This window comes from Salvia hispanica, chromosome 4 (genome assembly GCF_023119035.1).
Source record: "Salvia hispanica cultivar TCC Black 2014 chromosome 4, UniMelb_Shisp_WGS_1.0, whole genome shotgun sequence".
NCBI lineage: Eukaryota > Viridiplantae > Streptophyta > Magnoliopsida > Lamiales > Lamiaceae > Salvia > Salvia hispanica.
In genome coordinates, this window is record NC_062968.1 from 12075365 (window position 1) to 12098053 (window position 22689).

At 36.0% G+C, this 22689-nt stretch overlaps 1 protein-coding gene, 1 long non-coding RNA gene and 1 pseudogene across 2 annotated transcripts; 2 read left to right on the forward strand and 1 right to left on the reverse strand.

Moving 5' to 3' along the window:
* Positions 1-915: 915 nt before the first annotated feature.
* On the forward strand, positions 916-13305 carry LOC125219038 (calpain-type cysteine protease DEK1-like). The gene is given in 30 exon segments (XM_048120888.1): positions 916-1304; positions 1522-1665; positions 2787-3037; positions 3585-3767; positions 3852-3987; positions 4194-4324; positions 4410-4524; positions 4614-5592; positions 5702-5812; positions 6550-6608; positions 6707-6869; positions 7319-7592; positions 7721-7871; positions 7999-8110; positions 8195-8360; positions 8490-8560; positions 8667-8758; positions 8863-9054; positions 9110-9545; positions 9628-9743; positions 9828-10125; positions 10231-10550; positions 10673-11024; positions 11108-11428; positions 11518-11622; positions 11727-11855; positions 11933-12313; positions 12393-12530; positions 12611-12847; positions 13000-13305. Coding segments are annotated over 29 exon segments (6447 nt in total). The 5' UTR covers positions 916-1304; positions 1522-1543.
* Positions 13306-13511: 206 nt separating this feature from the next.
* On the forward strand, positions 13512-22399 carry LOC125220370 (annotated as a pseudogene).
* On the reverse strand, positions 13563-14407 carry LOC125219039. The gene is made up of 3 exons (XR_007176058.1): positions 14284-14407; positions 14072-14185; positions 13563-13845 (listed from the first exon to the last, which is right to left on the reverse strand). It is a non-coding gene; the product is annotated as an uncharacterized LOC125219039 (long non-coding RNA).
* Positions 22400-22689: the final 290 nt, after the last annotated feature.

Consider the following 22689-nt stretch of genomic DNA (forward strand, 5'->3'; position numbering starts at 1 on the left):
AACTTTTGGTTTATTAGGTTCTTTACCAATGTTCTTTGTTTAATCAGATCATTTTATAAATTTTTTTATTCATTATATCCTTATTTAATGCATTTTGATTTAAGAGATTTTGTACTTTTATTTTTAATTTAGTTGAATCTTTTTATTAATGGGAATTTAATTAACTTTTCTTGTACTGTATTAATTAAGTTCATTTATTTTTCTTTTCTTTTTACATATTTATTTTGGAACTAATTCAACTGAAGTAGTCATTTAAGAATCATTGGGAAAATGAAATTTTATTGATTTTCCATTATAAATCTATAAATCTATCATTTTCAATGAATTTTGAGTCGATAATTACAACTGAATTAATGTTAAAATAAAAAAAAAGAAAAAACCAAAATAAATAAGTTTAATTAGCAAAAAAAAATTAATTAAATAAATATTTAATAAAAAAACTTCTTAAACTAAACTAAAATGAATTATTATAAGCATCTAATGCAATAAAAAAGTTATAAAAAAATTAAAACAAAATACATAGTCCTAAATTCTAATGAAACAAAAATTTTATTAATAGGTTTTATAAAATAAAATTTATAAACTAATAATTCATACTCTGTGTTTTACCTTTTATTAATCAATAATTAAAAGCGATACCTTAACTTAATTTATTCTATAATTTAAAATGTCCAACGCAGGTAATTTACGCTATAAATAGGACTCATGTCTGAATAAAATCCCCCACCCACACGCGCATCATAGCAACCCTACATCTATCTCGGCTTCCCATTGGTCCGTATTCTCTACGCGCATTCCACGAGCGTGAGAAGATAATCCACTTGGCCAAAATTCCAGCTGTTAATTTTTATATTTACACCAAAAAACAAATTACTGTATTTTATTTTAATATCCAAACGAGCACACTTTACTCTTTTCTTCTCCACTGCCTCTGCTCTCTCTCCTTTTCTCTCCAAGTACTGCAACCTAAGTCCCTGCATTTTTTCCACCCCATAATTGTATTACACTTCTCTTTTGTAAAAAAGTGTAGGGTTTTAAAATTCATCTACTTTGACCTTAACACTACATTCTTGTACAAAAATTACCCTTTGCATTTTTAAAGTTTCTTGCTTTCTTTTCCTATTTAATTCCAATTTTCGTTTCTGCCTCTTCTTCTGCTCGTTTAGATGTGGTGAAGGTAGGAAATTAGGGCCATACCCTTAGCTTCTTGCTGTTGATTATGATAGGGACGGACATTGTGCTGAAAGGCTGGAGCTTTTTGAGCTGAAATCTTGATAGGAATGACTCATTTTTTTCTGGAATAGGTGAGTTTTGTGTATTTGCTTTAAGGGTTTTGTTTAATTATTGATTAGGGCTTCCCGAAGTTTAAAGTTTAAATTTTTACTTCATAATTTCAAATGCTCCCCTGCAAATTGAACTGGCCAATTTTATTTATATTTTTTCTGGTTTTTGTTAATGGTTTTTTATTTTATTTTATTTGGATTAATTTACTTCTCTGATGGGTTTCTGTTGTGCCTGTAGTTGAGATAAAAGGAGGGGGGAAATGGAGGAGGAGCATGAGTTGATCCTGGCATGCATAATTTCAGGGTCCCTTTTCTCTGTTCTTGGGGCTGCTTCCTTTTCTATACTCTGGTTGGTCAATTGGCGGCCGTGGCGCATCTATAGGTGCCTCTCTTACCCCCTTTGGCTCTCAATCTTGCATAGTGTCTTTCCTTTTGATCATGAACTGTATTAATGTGGTAGAACTGCTGCCTTGCTTTTTAAGTTATGTGCGTATTGTAATTACATCTGGCTAGTCTGGTAGTGATATGAAGTAGTAGTAAGTTAGGAGATGCTGCTAAGGGAGTATTGTTTTGTTATCATCCACCTTTAATTTTCTGGAAATGGGGGCTAATCTTGATTGCTAAATTGGACAATTTAGTTATATGGATGATTGTGAGTCTCAATGGCTCTTGGAATTAGAGCTCAGCAAATCACTTAGTGTTAACATATTCTGGAACCACTGCTTTGATTCTTTAGTGCCAGTGCTGGAATAATTAGAACTCGAACATAATAGAACCTTTAGGTGGTTGGCATATTTGAGGTAGGGTATAATTCTCTAAGTTAATCATAATTCTAGTAGTTACAGCACTTTCTCCGCATTGAGCTTTAAATCTCAGCCTATGCTAGTTCATGCAAGATAAAATTGTTTAGTTATCCTCAGGTAATTGTATTAACATTGGGCAGATATATGTTTAACTCATGTCTGATAGATGAGGAAGAAATTAGGTATTGCAATATGCAACCAGTGTAGTTGGCATTCAGCATGCTAACATTCTAATATGCCTCATTTTTTAAAATTACTATCATATTTTTATCAATTTGTTCCATATTTCTTTCACATAGTTTCTAAGAATATAACCTTTCCACCAATCACCATAGACAAGCTCTTGTATGTGTTCTAATACATGTAGCTAGAAATTATATTCTTCCCTCCTTCAGTATTGTTTGCCCTTCATCATCTATAATTGATCAATTTTATCAAGTGGGCAGCACTTTATCCTTGCCATTATGTGTGTGCTATTTTCTAATTTATGATATAGTAAAAAAATTGAGTGGTCTGTTGTCCATTATCTTCACTGATTCATTTGCCCTTGGTTTTAAAATTTGGTGGTATCTTCAGTTTCTTTTTTTACTTTGCTTTCAATTTATATGGAGGTTTCGAAAAATTCAAACAAGTATTGATGAACACTCGAAGAACTAGGCCTGTACTTTGACTGAGTTCCTCTTGATTATTGCTTCTTCAGTTGGATATTTGCTAGAAAATGGCCAAATTTCCTCCATGGTCCTCAGCTAGGAATATTGTGCGGCCTTCTTTCCCTGGGTTCATGGATAGTTGTTATTTCGCCAGTGGTGGTGCTTATTGTTTGGGGATACTGGTTGATCGTGATACTCGGGAGAGATATAATTGGTTTAGCTGTTGTAATGGCTGGAGTTGCTCTACTTTTGGCATTTTATTCTGTAATGCTCTGGTGGAGAACACAATGGCAAAGCTCAAGTATGTATCTCCTACCTTGATTTGACTGGAAAGAGTTGGAAGCCTGTATTTACAAATTAATTTTTTCTTGAACTGATCATATGCCTGACAAATTATATATTGCCCTTGGTATTAAATCCTTCCTTTTTTTCTTTTACTTTTTACTTTCAATTATCTGTATGTCATCCAATGATTTTAGAGAATAGAACAAGAATAGCTTTTAGGTCCAATTCTTCCTACATCTACACATTCCCGATAATACAGATGAGAAGGGAATAGCTGATTTGTAGCTGCCATAATCAGTAGATATAACCTTATAACAGTGTTCATTTATTCCTATAATCAATTCACTTATGCCATCTTTGGCATGAAAATCATCCTTCAAACTATGATGTGAATTGTTCTTGAATATGGCAATAGAAGGGTACATTCTGAGTATAGAAATACATATACGTCATGTGTAATAGAAATATCAAAATGTGTCCCTTGTTGATAGATTGACTGCAATTAAGTTGTGCATACCATATTGCATGCTAATGCATATGGTCCTCATGACTAACTTCTGCAGGGGCTGTTGCAATTCTTCTTCTTCTGGCTGTTGGGTTGCTTTGTGCTTATGAGCTTTGTGCTGTATATGTTACTGCGGGCGCAAAGGCATCCGACCGATATTCTCCTTCTGGTTTTTTCTTTGGCGTCTCAGCAATTGCCCTAGCAATCAACATGCTTTTTATTTGTCGGATGGTTTTCAATGGTATGCCATAGTTTGTCATATATAGGCCACAAAATGTTTATGTGAGATTAGAAATATATTTATCTATTCTTATATATCTGGCAGGCAACGGTCTAGACATAGACGAATATGTGAGAAGGGCATACAAATTTGCTTACTCAGACTGTATAGAAGTGGGTCCTGTGGCGTGCTTACCTGAACCGCCTGATCCCAATGAATTATATCCTAGACAATCAAGAAGGCAAGTTATCCTTTTAATTACTTGTGCCAGCGTCACTGTGTTCTGCAGGGAAATATTTTCCTTGAAAATAATGTAACAGTCTTTTAAGGCAATTCTTCTTTGTAATATAACCTGCTCTTGTGAGCTGCGAGATTTCTTCTTGCTTGAGGCCATTCTATATTTATCTCGACCTTCTCAACTTATGCAGTTCTATATGATCCGTGCAGGGCTCTACACCTTGGGCTTCTCTATTTTGGTTCCCTTGTGGTTCTGCTTGTATATTCCATCTTATATGGTTTAACGGCCAAGGAATCCCATTGGCTTGGTGCAATTACATCTGCTGCAGTAATTATCCTTGGTATATCCACTATAGACATCTGTAAAACTTTTAACCACTATGCACTTTTTCTTTATTCTAATCTGAAAGTTTGTATATCTCCTAGATTGGAATGTGGGCACATGCCTCTACGGATTTAAGCTTCTTAAGAGTCGCGTTGCCGCTCTTTTTGTTGCTGGGGCTTCTCGGGTCTTCCTAATATGTTTTGGAGTCCACTACTGGTTTGTTTCTTCCTTTTGCTGAAGAAATTCTGTGGTTACCAAAAAACGTTTTGTTTTATCCAGTTTCTCATAGTTTAAACCTTTTACAGGTATCTAGGACACTGTATCAGTTATGCAGTTGTGGCCTCTGTGCTTCTTGGAGCTGCTGTATCTCGTCATTTGTGCGTTACGAACTCATCTGCTGCTAGAAGGGATGCTTTGGAGAGTACAGTTATTCGTCTTCGCGAAGGATTTCGTAAGAAAGAGCAGAACTCCTCCTCCAGCTCATCTGAAGGTTGTGGTTCAAGTATAAAATGCAGTAGTAGTGCTGATGCTGGTCACCTTGGTAATGGTACTGTACCTAGCACCGGGGATCTTACTAGCTGGAATCATGTTGAAGGTATCCATAGTGAGAAGGGCATTGATAGTGGAAGGCCTAGTTTTGCGTTACGTAGTACTTCTTGTCGTTCGGTCGTTCAAGAAACTGAAGTTGGGCCTTCTTATGTTGACAAAAGTTTTGATCATAATGAGTCTTTGGTGGCTTGTTCTAGTAGTGGCATGGAAAGTCAGGGATGTGAGTCAAGTGCATCTAATTCTGTGAGTCAGGTGCTGGACTTAAACTTAGCACTTGCATTCCAGGAAAAGTTGAATGATCCGAGGATTACATCCCTCTTGAAAAAAAGAACAGGGCAAGGAGAGCTTGAACTAACAAATTTACTGCAAGATAAAGGACTTGATCCTAATTTTGCTGTGATGCTAAAAGAAAATGGACTGGATCCTATGATCCTTGCATTACTGCAAAGAAGTAGCTTGGATGCAGATACGGATCACCGTGACAATACTAACATAGCTATGATGGACTCAAACAGTGTTGATAACATGCCATCTAATGAAATATCATTCTCGGAAGAGCTTAGATTACGTGGTCTGGAAAAATGGCTACAACTGTGCAGACTATTCTTGCACTATACAACTGGTACGCCAGAGCGCTCATGGCTTTTGTTCAGTTTTGTCTTTAGTATAGAGACCACCATTGTGGCCATTTACCGTCCAAACACAATCAACCTAATAAACTCTACACACCAACAGGTACAGCCTCCCTTTATAATTTATTGCAAACTTAGTGGTGTTTTTTATAACAGCTTAGCATTTATTGTCATGCTAATTCTAACCATAAGTTTGGTCTCATTTTCTGCAGTTTGAATTTGGTATAGCTGTGCTGTTGTTGTCTCCCGTTGTCTGGTCAATCATGGCCTTTCTTAGGTCACTTCAATCTGAAGAACTGTCTATGACATCCAAACCTAGAAAGGTAGTTCTGTTTATGTCTGGAAGCTTTTAAGCTATTTGATTATCTTATTATATTTTATTTTGAGTTCTAGACTTAGATGGCTTGTATATATAATGTAATAATGTTCTGTATGCTTATCATCATGCTCTGTTAGAGAAAAGAGATGAGGGAGGCTGACAGGGAATAGTAAGAACAGAAAGTATAATTGATATACAGTGAACAAAATAAATGATAATCCTCTTACAAGGCCACTCCTCTATGAGGCCCTACAGTAAATAGCAGTCCTTATTCTAAACTCACTTAACAATCCTCTCAAACCTAAAGGAAGCTATATATAAGACTCAACTAGAAGACTAAAGGACAACATTCATAAGATAAAGCTAAAGAGACTCCATGATCTCCACGATCAAGTCTACATAAATACTCAATCCATGAAGACTTCATAAAGACTCCATGGTCCAGGCTGTTACTCTCCATAATCAGCAACTTTCTGACTCACCATCGCATGATGTGTATCATGCTCTGTAATGTCTACCCTTATATAGGATTTATCATTAACTGATTTATCCACTTGAATTTTTGTCCACGCATACAACTTATGAAAAAATTGTTCATTTTCTTGACTTCTCTTCAAGGTTGGATCAATGTACTTTTCTAGTGTCTATAGTACATAAAGTATATTTATAAATTTTTTTCCTTCTCTTGATGTTTCTGGCAACGTTGATTTTAGTAATATATTTTCCTTCATGTATTTGCAGTATGGATTTGGTGCTTGGTTAGTAAGCACTTCCGTTGGATTGTTGCTTTCCTTCTTGAGGTGCATTTCTTTTACTCATGTTTAGCATCTTAAACTACATTTCCATTCATTCCATTGTATATATAGTTAGGTACTCATGACTGTATATATATCTGCAGCAAATCATCTGTTCTGTTGGGGTTATCTTTAACAGTACCTTTGATGGTGGCATGCCTATCAGTTGGTGTTCCAATATGGATTCAGAATGGTTACCAGTTTCAGATTTCTGGTGGCACTGATGCAGGTCATGCTGGAAATCATGTCATTACAAGGAGAAAAGAGGTACAGCCTTTCCCTATTTTCTGGGCATTTTTTTCGGATTGCCATTGTTTTAAAAAATGTGGGTTCGCCTTCTCATGTAGCTGCTGAGTTCTGTATATCATGTTATGAATTTCTGAATTCTACACACATAAAGCCAAAGTTTCCTTTTTTGTCTCATATAACACCAGGAAGTGCATGGGTTGTATCCATACATTGTTTTCCCTGATGTCATATAATGACTGTATCTTCTATTAATACTGTTCGTTTTGCAGTTTCAACATCTCTTTATATTCTATGTTATTGTCTCTATTCTATCAACATAACTCCATGGGGTTTGGCTGTTTATTTTATACTAAAACTCACATTTAATTTCTCAACCTTACATAATTTATGTCCATAATAGAATATTTAAATTGCCCATGTACTCTCTTCTGCTTGTATATTCTGGAGCTAATACTATTTTTGGCCAGGGTGTTATTCTTTTTATTTGCATGGCCTTATTTACTGGGTCTCTATTAGCACTTGGTTGGATTATTTCTGCAAAGCCATTGGATGACTTACGCTACAAGAGCTGGACTGGGGATCCAAAAAGTGTTTCGTCTCCCTATGCATCATCCTTGTATATTGGCTGGGCCATGGCATCTGCTATCGCATTGATAGTTACCGGTGTCTTGCCAATTGTATCATGGTTTGCAACCTATCGATTTTCTCTCTCCTCTGCTGTATGTATCGGGCTGTTTGCAGGTGAATTTTCTTTTACTATTATGTTTTTATTGATCTTTTTCTTTAAACCACATTGGGGTTACTCTTGGTTCTGTTTATGGGCTTAATATTGCCATACATTACTAAGGATTGATTACCTCCTCTTATAGCTGTCCTTGTATCATTTTGTGGGGCATCATATATGACGATTGTAACTTCGAGGATTGGTCAGATTCCGACAAAGGCTGACTTTCTTGCCGCTTTGCTTCCATTGATTTGTGTTCCTGCTATCTTATCACTGTCCTCTGGTCTTCTCAAATGGTGCGTGATCTAATAGGCGTGAAATTCAGATGTTGCATTTCCCTATTATGGTTCTTAAAAAAGTTAGATTCATGGTCAGCAAGGGTAGTTGTTATGTGTACTGACATATTCAGATGTATGCTCACAGGAAAGATGACAGCTGGAAGCTTTCTCGTGGTGCTCACATATTTATAATTATTGGCTTAGTTCTGTTGTTTGGGGCAATTTCAGCGGTTACAGTTATAATTGAACCATGGACGGTGAGTAAACGTCATCATAAGAGTCATTTGTTTCATAATATGCCACTGTTAGCTCATCTGATCTGATTATCTGTACTGATACAGATTGGTGCAGCATTCCTTTTAGTGGTTCTTCTTTTGGTTCTGGCAATTGGCGTGATTCACTACTGGGCTTCAAATAACTTTTACTTGACACGATTTCAGATGCTATTTGTTTGTTTCCTTGCGTTTCTTTTGGCTATGGCTGCTTTTTTTGTGGGTTGGTTCCAAGGTAAAAATACATCTCATCCTTTTAATTTAAAGAAATACCTGATCTGCTTAAATTTACTTAAGTAATTTTTTTCTTTTTATATCAATGTCAGAATTAAACTTATTATGCAATAATAAGTCCTTTTTTCAGATAAAGCTTTCGTCGGTGCATCTGTTGGTTACTTCTCATTTCTTTTCTTGTTGGCTGGAAGGGCACTGACTGTGAGTTGAATCATATTACTATAGCTTACTCTACCAACCAACATAATATAATTTTTCCCCACTGAGTATCTTATCTCCTGCTCTATGTTTCTGATGGACTCTGCAGGTACTTCTTTCTCCTCCCATAGTGGTTTATTCTCCTAGGGTATTGCCTGTATATGTTTATGATGCTCATGCAGATTGTGGAAAAAATGTCAGGTTTGTCAATCTCTTGTGAAAATCAAATTATTTATTTCTTCAGTTTGTGAGGAGCACTCTATTGACTGTGCTAGATATTTATGATTGATGTCATTCCCATACAGTGCCGCGTTTCTCTTGCTTTATGGGATAGCACTGGCAATTGAAGGCTGGGGTGTTGTTGCCAGTTTGAAAATTTATCCACCTTTTGCTGGTGCTGCTGTATCTGCTATTACACTTGTTGTGGCCTTCGGATTTGCTGTGTCACGGTCATGCTTGACACTTGAGGTTTTATTTCTATCTTGATATTACCATCTGTCATTTGAAATCTATAAGACACATAGATCTTCTCCATTAAGAACCATCCTGGAGCTGGTCATGAATTTTCCATCATATGTTTAGATCTGAAACCCATTCCTACTTTATGCAGACAAGAAATGCTTTGTCCGGGACGTACTCCGCTCCTCAGAGGTCCGCCAGTTCAGCAGCACTTTTGGTTGGAGATCCTACTAGTGCAAGGGATAGGGCTGGAAACTTTGTGCTTCCCAGAGCAGACGTGATGAAGTTAAGAGATCGTTTAAGAAATGAAGAGCTGACTGCAGGATCATTCTACTCCAAATTGAAGTGTTGGAGGATATTGCAGAATGATGTTACCAGTGATGTAGGTCATCGGAGAGCGATGTGTGCTCATGCAAGAATACTTGCCCTTGAAGAAGCTATTGATACAGAATGGGTTTACATGTGGGATAAGTTCGGTGGGTATTTACTCCTTTTGCTTGGTTTGACGGCCAAGGCTGAAAGGGTGCAGGTATGAACTAATTGTGCTGGCATGGATTTTTATTTTGTTTTTAGTACCTTCTGATAATTTTCTTTACCATTTGTTTAACCAGGATGAAGTTCGCCTAAGACTATTCCTGGATAGCATTGGTTTTTCAGATCTGAGTGCAAAAAAAATCAAGAAATGGATGCCTGAGGATCGTAGACAATTTGAAATTATACAGGAGAGGTTAGAAAGTTATGGGAACAAATTTTCACATGTTTTCCCCTGTTATCCTTATTTTACTTATGAATTCTTCTTGTGTACTTCTAGCTATATAAGAGAAAAGGAGATGGAAGAGGAAGCTCTGATGCAGAGACGCCAGGAGGAAGGAAGGGGCAAAGAAAGGAGAAAAGCCCTTTTGGAGAAGGAAGAGCGCAAATGGAAGGAGATTGAGGCTTCTCTCATATCATCTATTCCTAATGCTGGCAGTAGGGAGGCAGCAGCTATGGCAGCTGCCGTTCGTGCCGTAGGAGGTGATTCAGTACGTGATGACACATTCGCACGTGAAAGAGTGGCAAACATTGCCCGAAGAATACGTGCAACTGAGTTATCTCAACGTGCTCAGCAGGTTACTTTTGCCATTGCTAAAATTTAATCTATTACCCTCGAGTCATATGTCTCCTGTTTTGTGGTGGTACTTACATTCATAGTCTGAATTTCCATCTTGTTTCAGACTGGACTCAGTGGTGCTGTTTGTGTTGTTGATGATGAACCTACAACAAGTGGCAGGCACTGCGGCCAGATTGATCCTACTTTATGTCAGACTCAGAGAGTCAGCTTTTCCTCAGCTGTGATGATCCAGCCTGATTCTGGGCCAGTATGTCTCTTGGGAACTGAATTCCAACGGAGAGTTTGTTGGGAAATTCTTGTAGCGGGTTCTGAACAAGGCATTGAGGCTGGACAAGTTGGCCTTCGGTTGATTACAAAAGGGGATAGACAGACTACTGTTGCAAAAGAGTGGAGTATAAGTTCATCTTGTATCGCAGATGGAAGGTCTGTCTGTATTCACGTTTTTACTAATCTCAACTTTCTTTCTCCTTTCTTGCCTACTGTTCCTGTTTTATTTTATTCTGCTACTTACGGAGCACCTATGCATTTTTCAAATTGTGTCGCAGGTGGCATATTATTACGATGACTATAGATGCTGATATAGGTGAAGCCACTTGCTTTATTGATGGTGGCTACGATGGCTATCAGACTGGACTTCCACTTAATATTGCAAACGGCATATGGGAGCAAGAAACAGACGTTTGGGTTGGTGTTAGGCCACCAACCGATATGGATGCATTTGGAAGGTCTGATAGTGAAGGTTCTGAATCCAAGATGCACGTAATGGATGTTTTTCTTTGGGGAAGGTGCTTAAGTGAAGATGAGATTGCTACCCTTCCAGCTGCCGTTGGTCCTGGAGATTACAACTTGATTGATAATCCTGATGACAACTGGCAGTGGGCTGATTCTCCTCCAAGGGTTGGCTTCTCTTCCAAATATCCTTATAAGCATAACATTTTCTTTTGATACTGTTGAATAAAACTCGTTTCCCATTTACATAGGTTGAGGACTGGGAGAGCGATCATGCTGAGGTTGATCTCTACGACAGAGATGAAGTGGATTGGGATGGACAGTATTCAAGTGGGAGGAAGAGGAGATCCGACAGGGAGGGGGTCATTGTAGATGTTGATTCATTTACCAGGAGGTTGAGGAAGCCGAGGATGGAGACTCAGGATGAAGTCAATCAACGTATGCGCTCAGTAGAATTGGCTGTTAAAGAAGCCCTCTTGGCAAGAGGGGAAGTGAATTTTACTGATCAGGAGTTCCCTCCAAGTGATCGTTCGTTATTTCTAGATCCTGACAACCCTCCATCCAAGTTACAGGTAACCTTTTGCTTGGCATTCCTTGGCATTTTTTGCCTGAGACATTTGCAGATCTGGTTTACCTAACTCGGCCTTGAGGTGTGCCACAGGTAGTTTCTGAATGGATGAGACCTAAAGAAATAGTGAAAGAGAAGCATCTGGATTGTGCCCCGTGCTTATTTTCGGGAACAGCAAATCCTTCCGACGTTTGTCAGGTTCTTCCAATCTTGCATATTCTCCTCTGCATCACAACCTATAGCTCCTTGTTATGTAATTGCAATTGCATTCTACTTACTGTTCGGTGTCTTAACTTGAACAGGGTCGGTTGGGTGATTGTTGGTTTCTGAGTGCGGTTGCTGTGCTGACTGAAGTTTCTCGAATATCAGAAGTCATTATTACACCAGACTTCAATGGCGAAGGAATTTATACAGTTCGCTTTTGCATTCAGGTAGTTTCAGTCTTCATCTATGCCAATTCTGTAGGTGGAATTGTGATTTGCTATTAAGTTTTATTTGTTCATATTAGGGGGAATGGGTTCCTGTTGTTGTCGATGATTGGATCCCATGCGAATCACCTGGTAAGCCTGCATTTGCAACCAGCCGGAAGGGGAATGAATTGTGGGTCTCTATACTAGAAAAGGCATACGCCAAGCTTCACGGGTCGTACGAAGCATTGGAAGGCGGGCTCGTCCAAGACGCTCTTGTGGACCTTACGGGAGGTGCTGGTGAGGAGATTGACATGAGGAGCTCTCAGTCTCAGATTGATCTTGCAAGTGGCAGATTATGGTCTCAACTACTACGTTTCAAACTGGAAGGGTTTTTGCTTGGCGCTGGTAGCCCTTCAGGTTCAGACGTCCACATTTCATCCTCTGGGATCGTGCAGGGGCACGCTTACTCTATATTGCAGGTATATATGAATTACCTTCGATACGTTACATGAGTTATGAAACTTGGAATATGTTGATCATATATGTAATTTTGGCCAGATACGTGAAGTAGACGGCCATAAACTTGTCCAGATACGAAATCCTTGGGCAAATGAGGTTGAGTGGAATGGCCCTTGGTCCGATTCCTCGCCTGAATGGACAGATAGGATGAAACACAAGCTCAAGCATACTCCACAGGTAAATTGAGATATTTCTGCACAATCTCGACTTGATGGATTTGTTTTGAAGTATCTGACACTGCGTGTTCGGGGATACAGGCGAAGGATGGTATATTTTGGATGTCGTGGCAAGATTTCCAAATCCATTTCAGATCAATATATGTGTGTCGCATCTACCCGCCTGAAATGCGTTACCCTGTCCACAGCCAGTGGCGTGGTTATAGCGCCGGTGGTTGCCAAGACTACGAAACGTGGCATCAAAACCCGCAGTTTAGATTGAGAGCCACTGGTACTGATGCATCATTACCAATCCACGTGTTTATAACTTTAACTCAGGTATGAACTTACTGGTGCTTTTTTTGGATCGGTTATCACGGTGAACTCAAACCTGAGACCTTTGACATTAGGCATTCAGTGCTCTATAACAGTCATTCATTCACATGCTCGTTTTGTTGTGATGATTAGCGAATGATGTCATGTTTGTTTAGGGGGTGAGCTTCTCGAGGACAACAGCCGGTTTCAGGAATTACCAATCGAGCCATGATTCACAGATGTTCTACATCGGGATGAGGATTCTAAAGACCCGTGGCTGCCGTGCTGCCTACAATATCTACATGCACGAATCAGTTGGTGGGACCGATTATGTGAATTCCCGAGAAATATCGTGTGAGATGGTCCTGGATCCGGACCCCAAGGGATACACCATAGTGCCAACAACAATCCACCCAGGAGAAGAAGCGCCCTTTGTGCTCTCAGTGTTCACGAAATCATCAATAACTCTCGAAGCATTATAGGAGTGAGGCGAGCTGGATTCGGGAAGCAATCGAGATTGCATGAAACATGCCCGCAATGAAATTTTTGAAGAATTGGATCCCATGGTAATTATTCAGACTAGTCTCCATATTGTTAGTAATTTTACAGCATCAAAATAAGCTGAAGTTTGGAGTGGTTGTAGTGAACAGGTGGGCACAAGCATAGAGTGGAGGTGAAAAGGTTGTACATGAGTTTAGGTGATGTAAGAAAATTTGTAAATGAGAAAGGGTTGATAAATAGTGCTTCTTAATCCTCATTTCAACATCAAGACCAATGAACTCACACAGATGTCGATGAGTAAAAGAATCTTCTGCTCTGTATACTGCGCCAATTTCAAACACACGGTTAAAACCACCACAAATGGCCATCTGTTTGTGAAGCTGGGGTGACTGTGCCAAGCATGCAGGCGTTCCTTTGTAATCCAATCTGAAGACAGCAGCACCGCCTTCACTAGAACCCGCAATCAGTTTAGGTGTGTGGATCCCACGGAAACCTTTGGATAACAAAAATTGTCTAAATATCTGCACCAGAGAGTAATAATCTGTCAGCATATACAGCTGATGATCGGGGCTGCTGCATACAAAAACTGAAATCATGAGCAGCACAACTGCAAAAGGTTAATCATCCACGAACACAAGATGCCATAAAAAGAAGAGAAAAAACCTAACCAAAACCATTCCAGCATCTCAATGACTGCATAATACATAATGATCATGTACAGAAATGTGTAACTCAAACTATGTTTACCTCCTCAACTTGACACTGGACTTCAAATATTCCTTGATTTGCAGGAGTGCGCAAGTCAAGAACCCTGTAATTCAGGCGAGTGTCCTGATTTACACGAACAAGTTGCTCGCCCGCCTGCATATAGAATGCAAAAAGTTTTGGCACAAGTTTTTGAGCAAAAGAACAAGCCAAGTATGTCTTTATGCTTTAAACGTCGCTCGAATGCTCGATACCTGCAGAGCCTTTTCAATTTCAGCCTCGCTTCTAGCTGCGTCTTCAATATTGATAGGCAGTACAGGAATAGCCTTGTTAACACAATAAAGCTTCCTCACTTGAATTTCCACCTATAAAATACAGCTTCTAAATATATGAAATTTGGAAGTGTTACTATTGACATTTTTTAGTAAAATGAATAAAACACTATTCACAAATTGCATTGTCCATTTGTGAGAAAGGCATATTAGATGTAATTTCACTAAAATGTTGGCATAGATATTTGCAAACAAATTCAAACATCATATACTAATTTTATTAGCTTATTTTTAATGAGGTTGAGTTACCATGATTTGACTTAACTTTATGAAAGATAAAATTGACATATTTTCATGACCATTTTTGGTCTTTATTCTTAAAACTATATTCTTCTATAGTGATTTTGGTGAATATATTTTGTTGATTTATCGATCACCTTCATCATTTGGGATAGTGAAGACTTGGACATTTATTAGTTTAAAACTCCAATGTAATAACAAAAAGAACGTGAATGATATATGCTCTTCCGCTCTTATAAAAATAGTCCTTTTATAGTTATTTTGGTTTGTCGTCGAAATTAGTTCATTCTCATTTTTTAGCAAACTTGATTAGATTCATTTTCCATTAACAATACTTCAATCATTTTTTTTATCTATTTCATATTTATCAATTCAGATAATTTCATGCCGTCTTAAAGTCTTTATTGTATAAGACATGATAAAGTTATCTATCTATAATAAATAAATAAATATATAAAAGGAGAGTTTTGGGAGTTTTTGTATAACTATTTTATGAAAAGAATGTAAATGCAATAAACAAAAATTATTAAATTGATTAATTAATTACAATCATGATCATATACTATATAATTGGACGGTTATCTATTTAACAAGTCATTTTCACTATAGTAAATATTACTACCCCATAAAACATAGTATATCGTACATACATGATACATGGTAAAAAAATCTATTTAGCAATACTATTATGAAACTATGGCTTTGAATAATTTGATAGTAGTAATTTAATTTATATATTCTTGGATTTAATGTGTGATTGAAATAATTTAATATTATGATCCATCGCTAATGTTATGTATCAATTCAATCATGCATATCAAGTCTCGTACGTTAAATTACATCTAACTAATTGTGCAAAGAATGTGCATGGCAAAATTTCTATTGTAATTTCTATTCTACTTATTGTTGTTCATTTGTAAATTTGTACTATAGTTAGAATACTACCTTCTACAATTCATGAATTTTATTCCAGTATTTTTAATTGTAATAGTAATCTAATTTTAAATATTTAAATGAATACTCCTACAAAATTATCAATTTGATAATCTTAGTATATTATTAGTACAATAGACAATCGAACTACAATTTATAGTATTTTAAATTATCTATAAATGAACAATTTAAAATACTACTATAAATTATAGTTTAATTGTCTACTCACTTTTACATGTTTACGTGAATGTTATTTTATTATAAACATTTCTAATATTTATATAAATACTTTAATTTTAATTTTTAGATTTATCATCACAAATAGTAGTGTATGGTATTATTTGTGAATTTATTCAATTTTTAAATTATTTTGAACCATGCTAAATTTTTGAGCTGGGACGGAGGGAGAATTTTATTGATATTTGACTCATTTGTTGGTTATGATGAGATATTTTAAAGTTAGGTTTATGATTTAGGTTTACGTTTGAGTTTTAGCGTATAGGTCATCACTATTTGCGAATGAAATAAAGTTCGACTAGGATCTCACAAAGTGCAATCTTAAATTATAGCTTTTGATAAACAATATCTTAAATCTCATTAGAGAAGTGGTAATTATACATTCTTTAAGTTTTTTAGGTTTGTGATGTAAATTTGCTTTATTTTTTAGTCTCGCGGTCATAGTCATTTTTCCATTTTACAAAAATAATGTACAATATTATATTCCACGTATTTATATTTTAGTTGAATCCTAACTTCCTTCATTTGTTTTTACTAAGCGGGTCATATTAAAACTTAAACTAAAAACAACCATGTTTTCTCGAAAAAATGGAGTACTATAGAGAGAGTTTAAATATTTATTTTTCAATTTTAAATGCAAAGAAGCTTGAAGAACCGAGGGAAATTCATTCTTTCTAGGGCAACTTTAACAATACTTCAACTTATTGTCGAGATTGAACTAGCTCAAACCTTTCGCAAAGGTACGATAGGATTTAGGTTCCCTATCGAGAGGTTTGTAGAGCACGCGAAGATTGAACGGAACAAATGAGGATAAACCTAGTTGAAGTGCTAGGGTTTCGGAACCAAGAATGAGAATAGAAGTTAATTCATATTTCTCAATGATTTAATTATCTATGGGATTCTAGTATTTATAGAATCCTCAACCCTAGACGGTTCGACCTTCCTAGTTCGTCTCGGGAAAGAACCGACAAGAAAACCCGAGGATATCCTAACCTAAACTAACGATATCTTGCAAGGCAAGATATCAAAAAGATTACAAAATATTACGTGAATTAAATAAACAAAAATAAGTCTAACTATGGAAATTGAAATAAACTAAAGATACGCAAGGATTTGCATGGATCTTCACTTCTTTGGGCGTGAATGGGTCGTGATTGGGGCAAGCTCGCGCGCGTGGCTGCTCATTCATCGCCAGGTTTGCTGTAGGGTTCAAGTCCCTATCACTAACCTATTTCTTTTTTTCTTTTTTTTTTTTTTTGCTATTTTTTGTACAATATCTATGTTTATTATGTTGAACTATAGCACTAATCTCAAATGAGTAGTATGTTTTTTTTTCTAATGTTGCAAAATTCATTTACACTATTGCTTCTTTGTTTGTTGAATAGAGAAAGAGAGAGTAAGTACCGATGAGCGGAGCAGTAAAGCTTGAGTAGGAAGATGTTTGTTGTCCGAAAAGCCACATGCATATTTGGCGAAGAAGGTGAGAATGGAAGCATTTTTTGTTTGATTATATCGGCTAATAAAGTTATCAAAAGTTAAACCCTCAAAATTTACATGAAAAATATTTGTGCATCAAATAATAAATCAATTGATGATATACTTTGCATTATACAAAGTAATAAAACATCCCATAATAAGTTAATTGACGATATATCATGCAAAATACAGTCAAATGATTTAAATATTTACATGAAAAATATTTATGCATCAAATAATAAATCAATTGATGATATACATTTCAAAGTTAATCTTATCACATTTTCAATATTAAGATCCTAAGAGGACTCAACTCACCTCATATCATCTCATCTCATCCCATTCTTTATATTTTGTACTAATAGTATTAGTAAATAAAGAGTATAAAATTAATTAAAGTACATATTCAGAATGCAATCAAATAAAATATATATAATTAAATAAATATATAAGAAAAATATTTCTAAAATCTGCCAACCTTACAATTTTCTATGTAATCATTCAATTATAAAATTTAACAGATTGAGAGTATAATTAATATTTTTAAATTTATGATTGTTTTAATTAGTTTTGTAATTTAAGTTTACATGTGTGTGTTTATATACAAAGTATATTATTCAACATTTGATAATTTTCATTATAAGTTTTTAATAGTTTTTTTCATTTATTCTTAATAGTGTTTCATTATTGAATTATATATATTTTTAATTATATATTGTTGATGTGTGTTTGCAGTTTAGTTTTTTATATTGTTAGATTGTTAGATATGTAAAAGATTTTTATTCATTACTAATATTTATGGACTAATTATAATAAATGATATTTCATTTAATATTCATGCTACATAATTATTTGGAATTATATAAATTTTGGATGAAAATATAATATGACGTGCATAGCATGGGTGATACTAGTTTTAACATTAAAACTTGGAATATAAGGCTTATATATATATATACAAAGCTACTCAAACGTGTTTCTCAATACATATGGGTTTAATTGCTAATCCATAAAATATATGTACAAGTTTAAAATTTGAAGCATTTTTCGTTTAATTGTATAATCGTTTGGTTAAAATTGACTGGTCAATCAATAAAGCTAACCGTTTTCAAATCAATAGTACTCCTACTTTTAGCCCATCTTATCTTTTGGGGTGATAATTTGGTTGATTCACCGACGAATAATTCAGTTATCAATTGAATCGACCGATTAGTCTAATCTTAGTTTTTTTTTTTTTTATCATCTATAGATCCCAAACTTTTGATTTATCAGAAAGTTATCTTAAAAATAAAAATGAATCTTATCATAGTAGCAGTATATCTCAAAAGAATTATACTAATGAGCATGACACCCCGATTAATTTTTATGTATTGACGATCATTTACCAATAAAATATGCTAGCCTCGCACATTAAAAACTGAAAGTATATACACTACTGTATACTTGAAAGTTGTAGGAGTATAAAATTTAACACTATTATTTTTGGAATAACGTCATAAAAATTTATGTTGCAAAATATTCTACTCACATTTATCCAATAGTTAAAAAAATGGAAAAGAAGTGACCGAAAATGACATATAAGCGGATTCCATAAAACCCTAACCAGCCACTTTCAAACTCAAAACCCTCCTTAAACCCAACCCTTTCCGCCATACCACGCTCCGACTCCCAATTCTAGAGAAGAAAATGCCGCTCGGGAGAGATATGGCGGCGACAAGAGTGAATCTCGCTACTGCGGCATCGAGACGGAGTTCGACGATGACATGCCCAACTTCTCTCCTACAATGTTCACGGCGGCTTCGATTTCGTCCTTGCTACTCTCGTGAGCTAATTCTCCACTGCTTTATCTGTTTTTGCTATGCTCTATGCTCTGGCCCTGGTGCTGTATGCTTAATTAGTTGATTACTATTCGCTTTCGCAGTTTTGAATTCACAAGAGAGTGTTTTTATTGTTATTACATTGAAAATTGCCGAATGTCTTGTTTAAGTTCTATTAGTGCATATTCAAATTAATATCATACTGAAGAATTTAGAACATTTTTTTTATTGCTTTCATTCATGCATTTACTCATTTAGATGTGTTTGATCTGAAAGAATGTTTTTATAAGTGATGCCAAGAGCCCTTGCAACATTATATTGAGTTTATGGCTGTCCCATGATTGATATACACTTGATGCTTACCAGCAGAACAAAGCACCAAAAGTTCCATTTCGAGGAACCAGGTCTTATTTGAATGTTTCATGATGCAGATGGATCCTAAATATAGGCCTAGCCTAGTGGACAGTGATACCAGCAGACATCTGCTTTGCCTTTTACTGGGTCAGACTTAGTCCTAAGCCCTTCATAGTGGAGCAGTCATTTTGTTGGTTTGTTCTTCATCGTTTACTGCAATTATTTTATTTTTCTTTATGCTTTCATATATGCTATTGTGTGCTTGAGCTTCCGTAATTAGATGAAACATATTTTTCTTTCCACTGCCTGACAAATCTTTCACCCACTATATTTTGAATGAACTGTCTTCATGCTGAATACGTTATTTTCTATCTAGGCAAAATTAGCTCCTAGATTGACTTGGGCTTCGTCAGGATTCTGAGATTACATTGAAACAAGAAATAGCTTGGGCTTCTCATCTAGCTATGCAGGTGAATCATGATATTTGGAATCTGGTTATGTGGTCTATGAAAATGATTACCATTCTTAATGCTGTGCCTTTTCTGCTCTGCAGGGTGAAGGGATGTTGATTCATGGGAACTGTGGAATTCCTTTCGGCTTCTGTGCGAACATCACAGCCAGCTCTCAGTTGCCCTTGATATTTTGTATGTTTAAACGGTCTTGGTATATTTTGGGTTAACATTTGCCATTATGTTGGTTATACCTGACAAGGTTTTTCAATTATGTTTTTAGGTCCTCAGTACCTTCTGCATCCTCAGTTGCACGATGGTTTGGAGAGCCTGTTAGGGCTGTAAATCAATACAAATGTAATTAACTCATTGGATCCCAGTATTACATTTGTAGCTTAATTGCATGAAGGTTATAGTTTTTGGCCACTAGTGCTATATGTTTGAAAGCCAATTTATTGAAAAATTTGAAAAAGCACACAGAGGTATTTCCTTTGATAACATATGTACTATCATTAAAAGAGGAACTGCCAATATCTGTTGAACTGATAAATCCCTTTTCATTTTTTCCTACTTATTGAGGACCAAAGCTCATGATTCATAATTCTATATTTCACTAGTCAGAAAATTTATGTTCCATGACGGGAATGACTTTCTGTGGTGTCAACTGAAATTTTCTGCTAGCATATCCTATACAAACATAGAAAGACCCTGAAAACAATCACACCCTAGATCTGTCTTTTATATATCATAGACTTCTTGAGCATTCTAAAGACAAACTGGATTTCTTGAGGTACTTCAAATGTTTGGCGTGGTACAAGTCTTAAAGGACCATCTATCATTAGAATCTAAAACTGGTCCATTTTCCTGTTTACCACAGTTGCGGTGTCGTCCAATTTGATGCATTCCTATTAGCCTTTACTAGTTCACCACCTCAGAAGACCACACATTCTGCGATATCTTTTCATATGACTTGCTGGTATGAATTTTTCATTAACTGAACTTCTAACTTGGCAGACTTTTCTAACCAATGCGAAGGGATATCCTTGTCTATCAAAGCGTCACCAGAGATTAATAACTGCTTATAGGTACACAAGGTACCTGCGGGTACTTCTGAATCAAATGTTGAGACCCAAAATGAGGGTGAGTAAAAGGTTCTGAGCTAAGTTAATCTTACAGCTTCCATTGATTATCTAGAAAAAATGATGGATAACTAGGTTCTTGTGAGCCTGATATTAGCTTACCCATAAGCTCGACTTGTTTAAGTTGTTTTCAACCTCTGTCCTTTAAATATGTTTCATTAGTTTAGTGTTATATAGTAGCTGTTTTTTATGATTCTTTAGTAGGAGGCTGGGGACACCCCTTAAAGGCATACTTAGACTATGTTGCTTTCCTTTCTCAGAAAATGGACCCTCTACCCTAGCAAGAGTTCTTTGAGGTAGAGCACCATTGCTTTGATGTACTTTCAGATGGTGTTATGCAATAATTATGATCCTTTATTATGTTTGACTAACTTAATGTGGCATTCCAGCTTGAAATAGTTCTATGATCTTTATGGCATCTTAAATAGTGTTGGTATATATTGTATCATGGCAGTATAAAAGAGCAGTTGCTAAAGCATTGGTTGACCGGGTTCGTGATGAAGATGCTTCTAGAGTAACCACTGTAAGTTCAAATTTCCCTTTATGTTAGTAATGATACCAAAGTCGCATTAGATTACCCCTACTCACTGGGCAATGAGTTGGACAATAACAGGCAGCTGAAGAAACAGACCGAAAATTGAAAGTATATGCGGTGGAAATGAATCCAAATGCTGTAGTAACACTTGATGTGAGTTGTATCGTTACTGATGCAAACAGAACCTTTTTCTCCTCGAAACAGAGTTTGGTCTAGAAGGCTGGGAACAAACTTTCACCATTATATCCAGTGACATGCGTGATTGGGATGCATTCTTCCTCATTGCACTTAATATTCTTCAATATTTGACCATGTAGGTCAGTGAGTTGTTAGGATCTTTTGGTGACAATGAGCTCTCACCTGAGTGTCTTGATGGGGCTCAGGTTTTCAAGGAAGATGGAATTTCAATCCCATCCAAATTGCTTATTTTCTGTGATTTGGCAGGTATACAAGTTTCATCCAACCTGTGACTGCTTGCAAACTTTACAATGATGTAAAACCCTCGTGTTTGATATCCATATTTGAGTTTCCATCTCTCTCCTAGATTTTCAATTGCTTACTTATGTTTCTATTGACAATGGTACAGATCAAGTCACATAAAGATCTTGTGCACTTTGAAACTGCATATGTGGTCAAGCTTCACTTTGTAGCCAGGCTTGCAAATACTCAACCTGTGAGTTTCTTTGCATGGATGCATATGGATGTTTGTTCAGTTGTAATTTATTCACCTAAATTGGATCTCGTGGTTCACATCTTCATTTGCTCAAATAGTTATTCACCTTCACCCATCCAGAACACTCAGATAATCCATGCAATCAGCGGTACAAAAAGCTTCAGTTTGATATTCCGGCACTTTAGTTAAACAAATACAGTTACAACATGAGTTTTACTAGTTTTATGTAGTACTTATAAAATAATTATGTTTTTTTTTTCCCCCGTGATTGTGAACTTAAAAAAAATACTATCTCTATCTATGAAAAGAGTTTCTTTTTTCATTTTAAATTGTCCAACAATAAAGTTAATTAGTACTATGTTAAAATTTTTTTAAATTTGACCCGGGGCCGGGGTTTTAAAAAATGTAATGGAAAGTGAGTAAAAAAAAATTGGTGAGATGTGGGTCCATTTTTTAAAGGGTTTTTTATTTTATA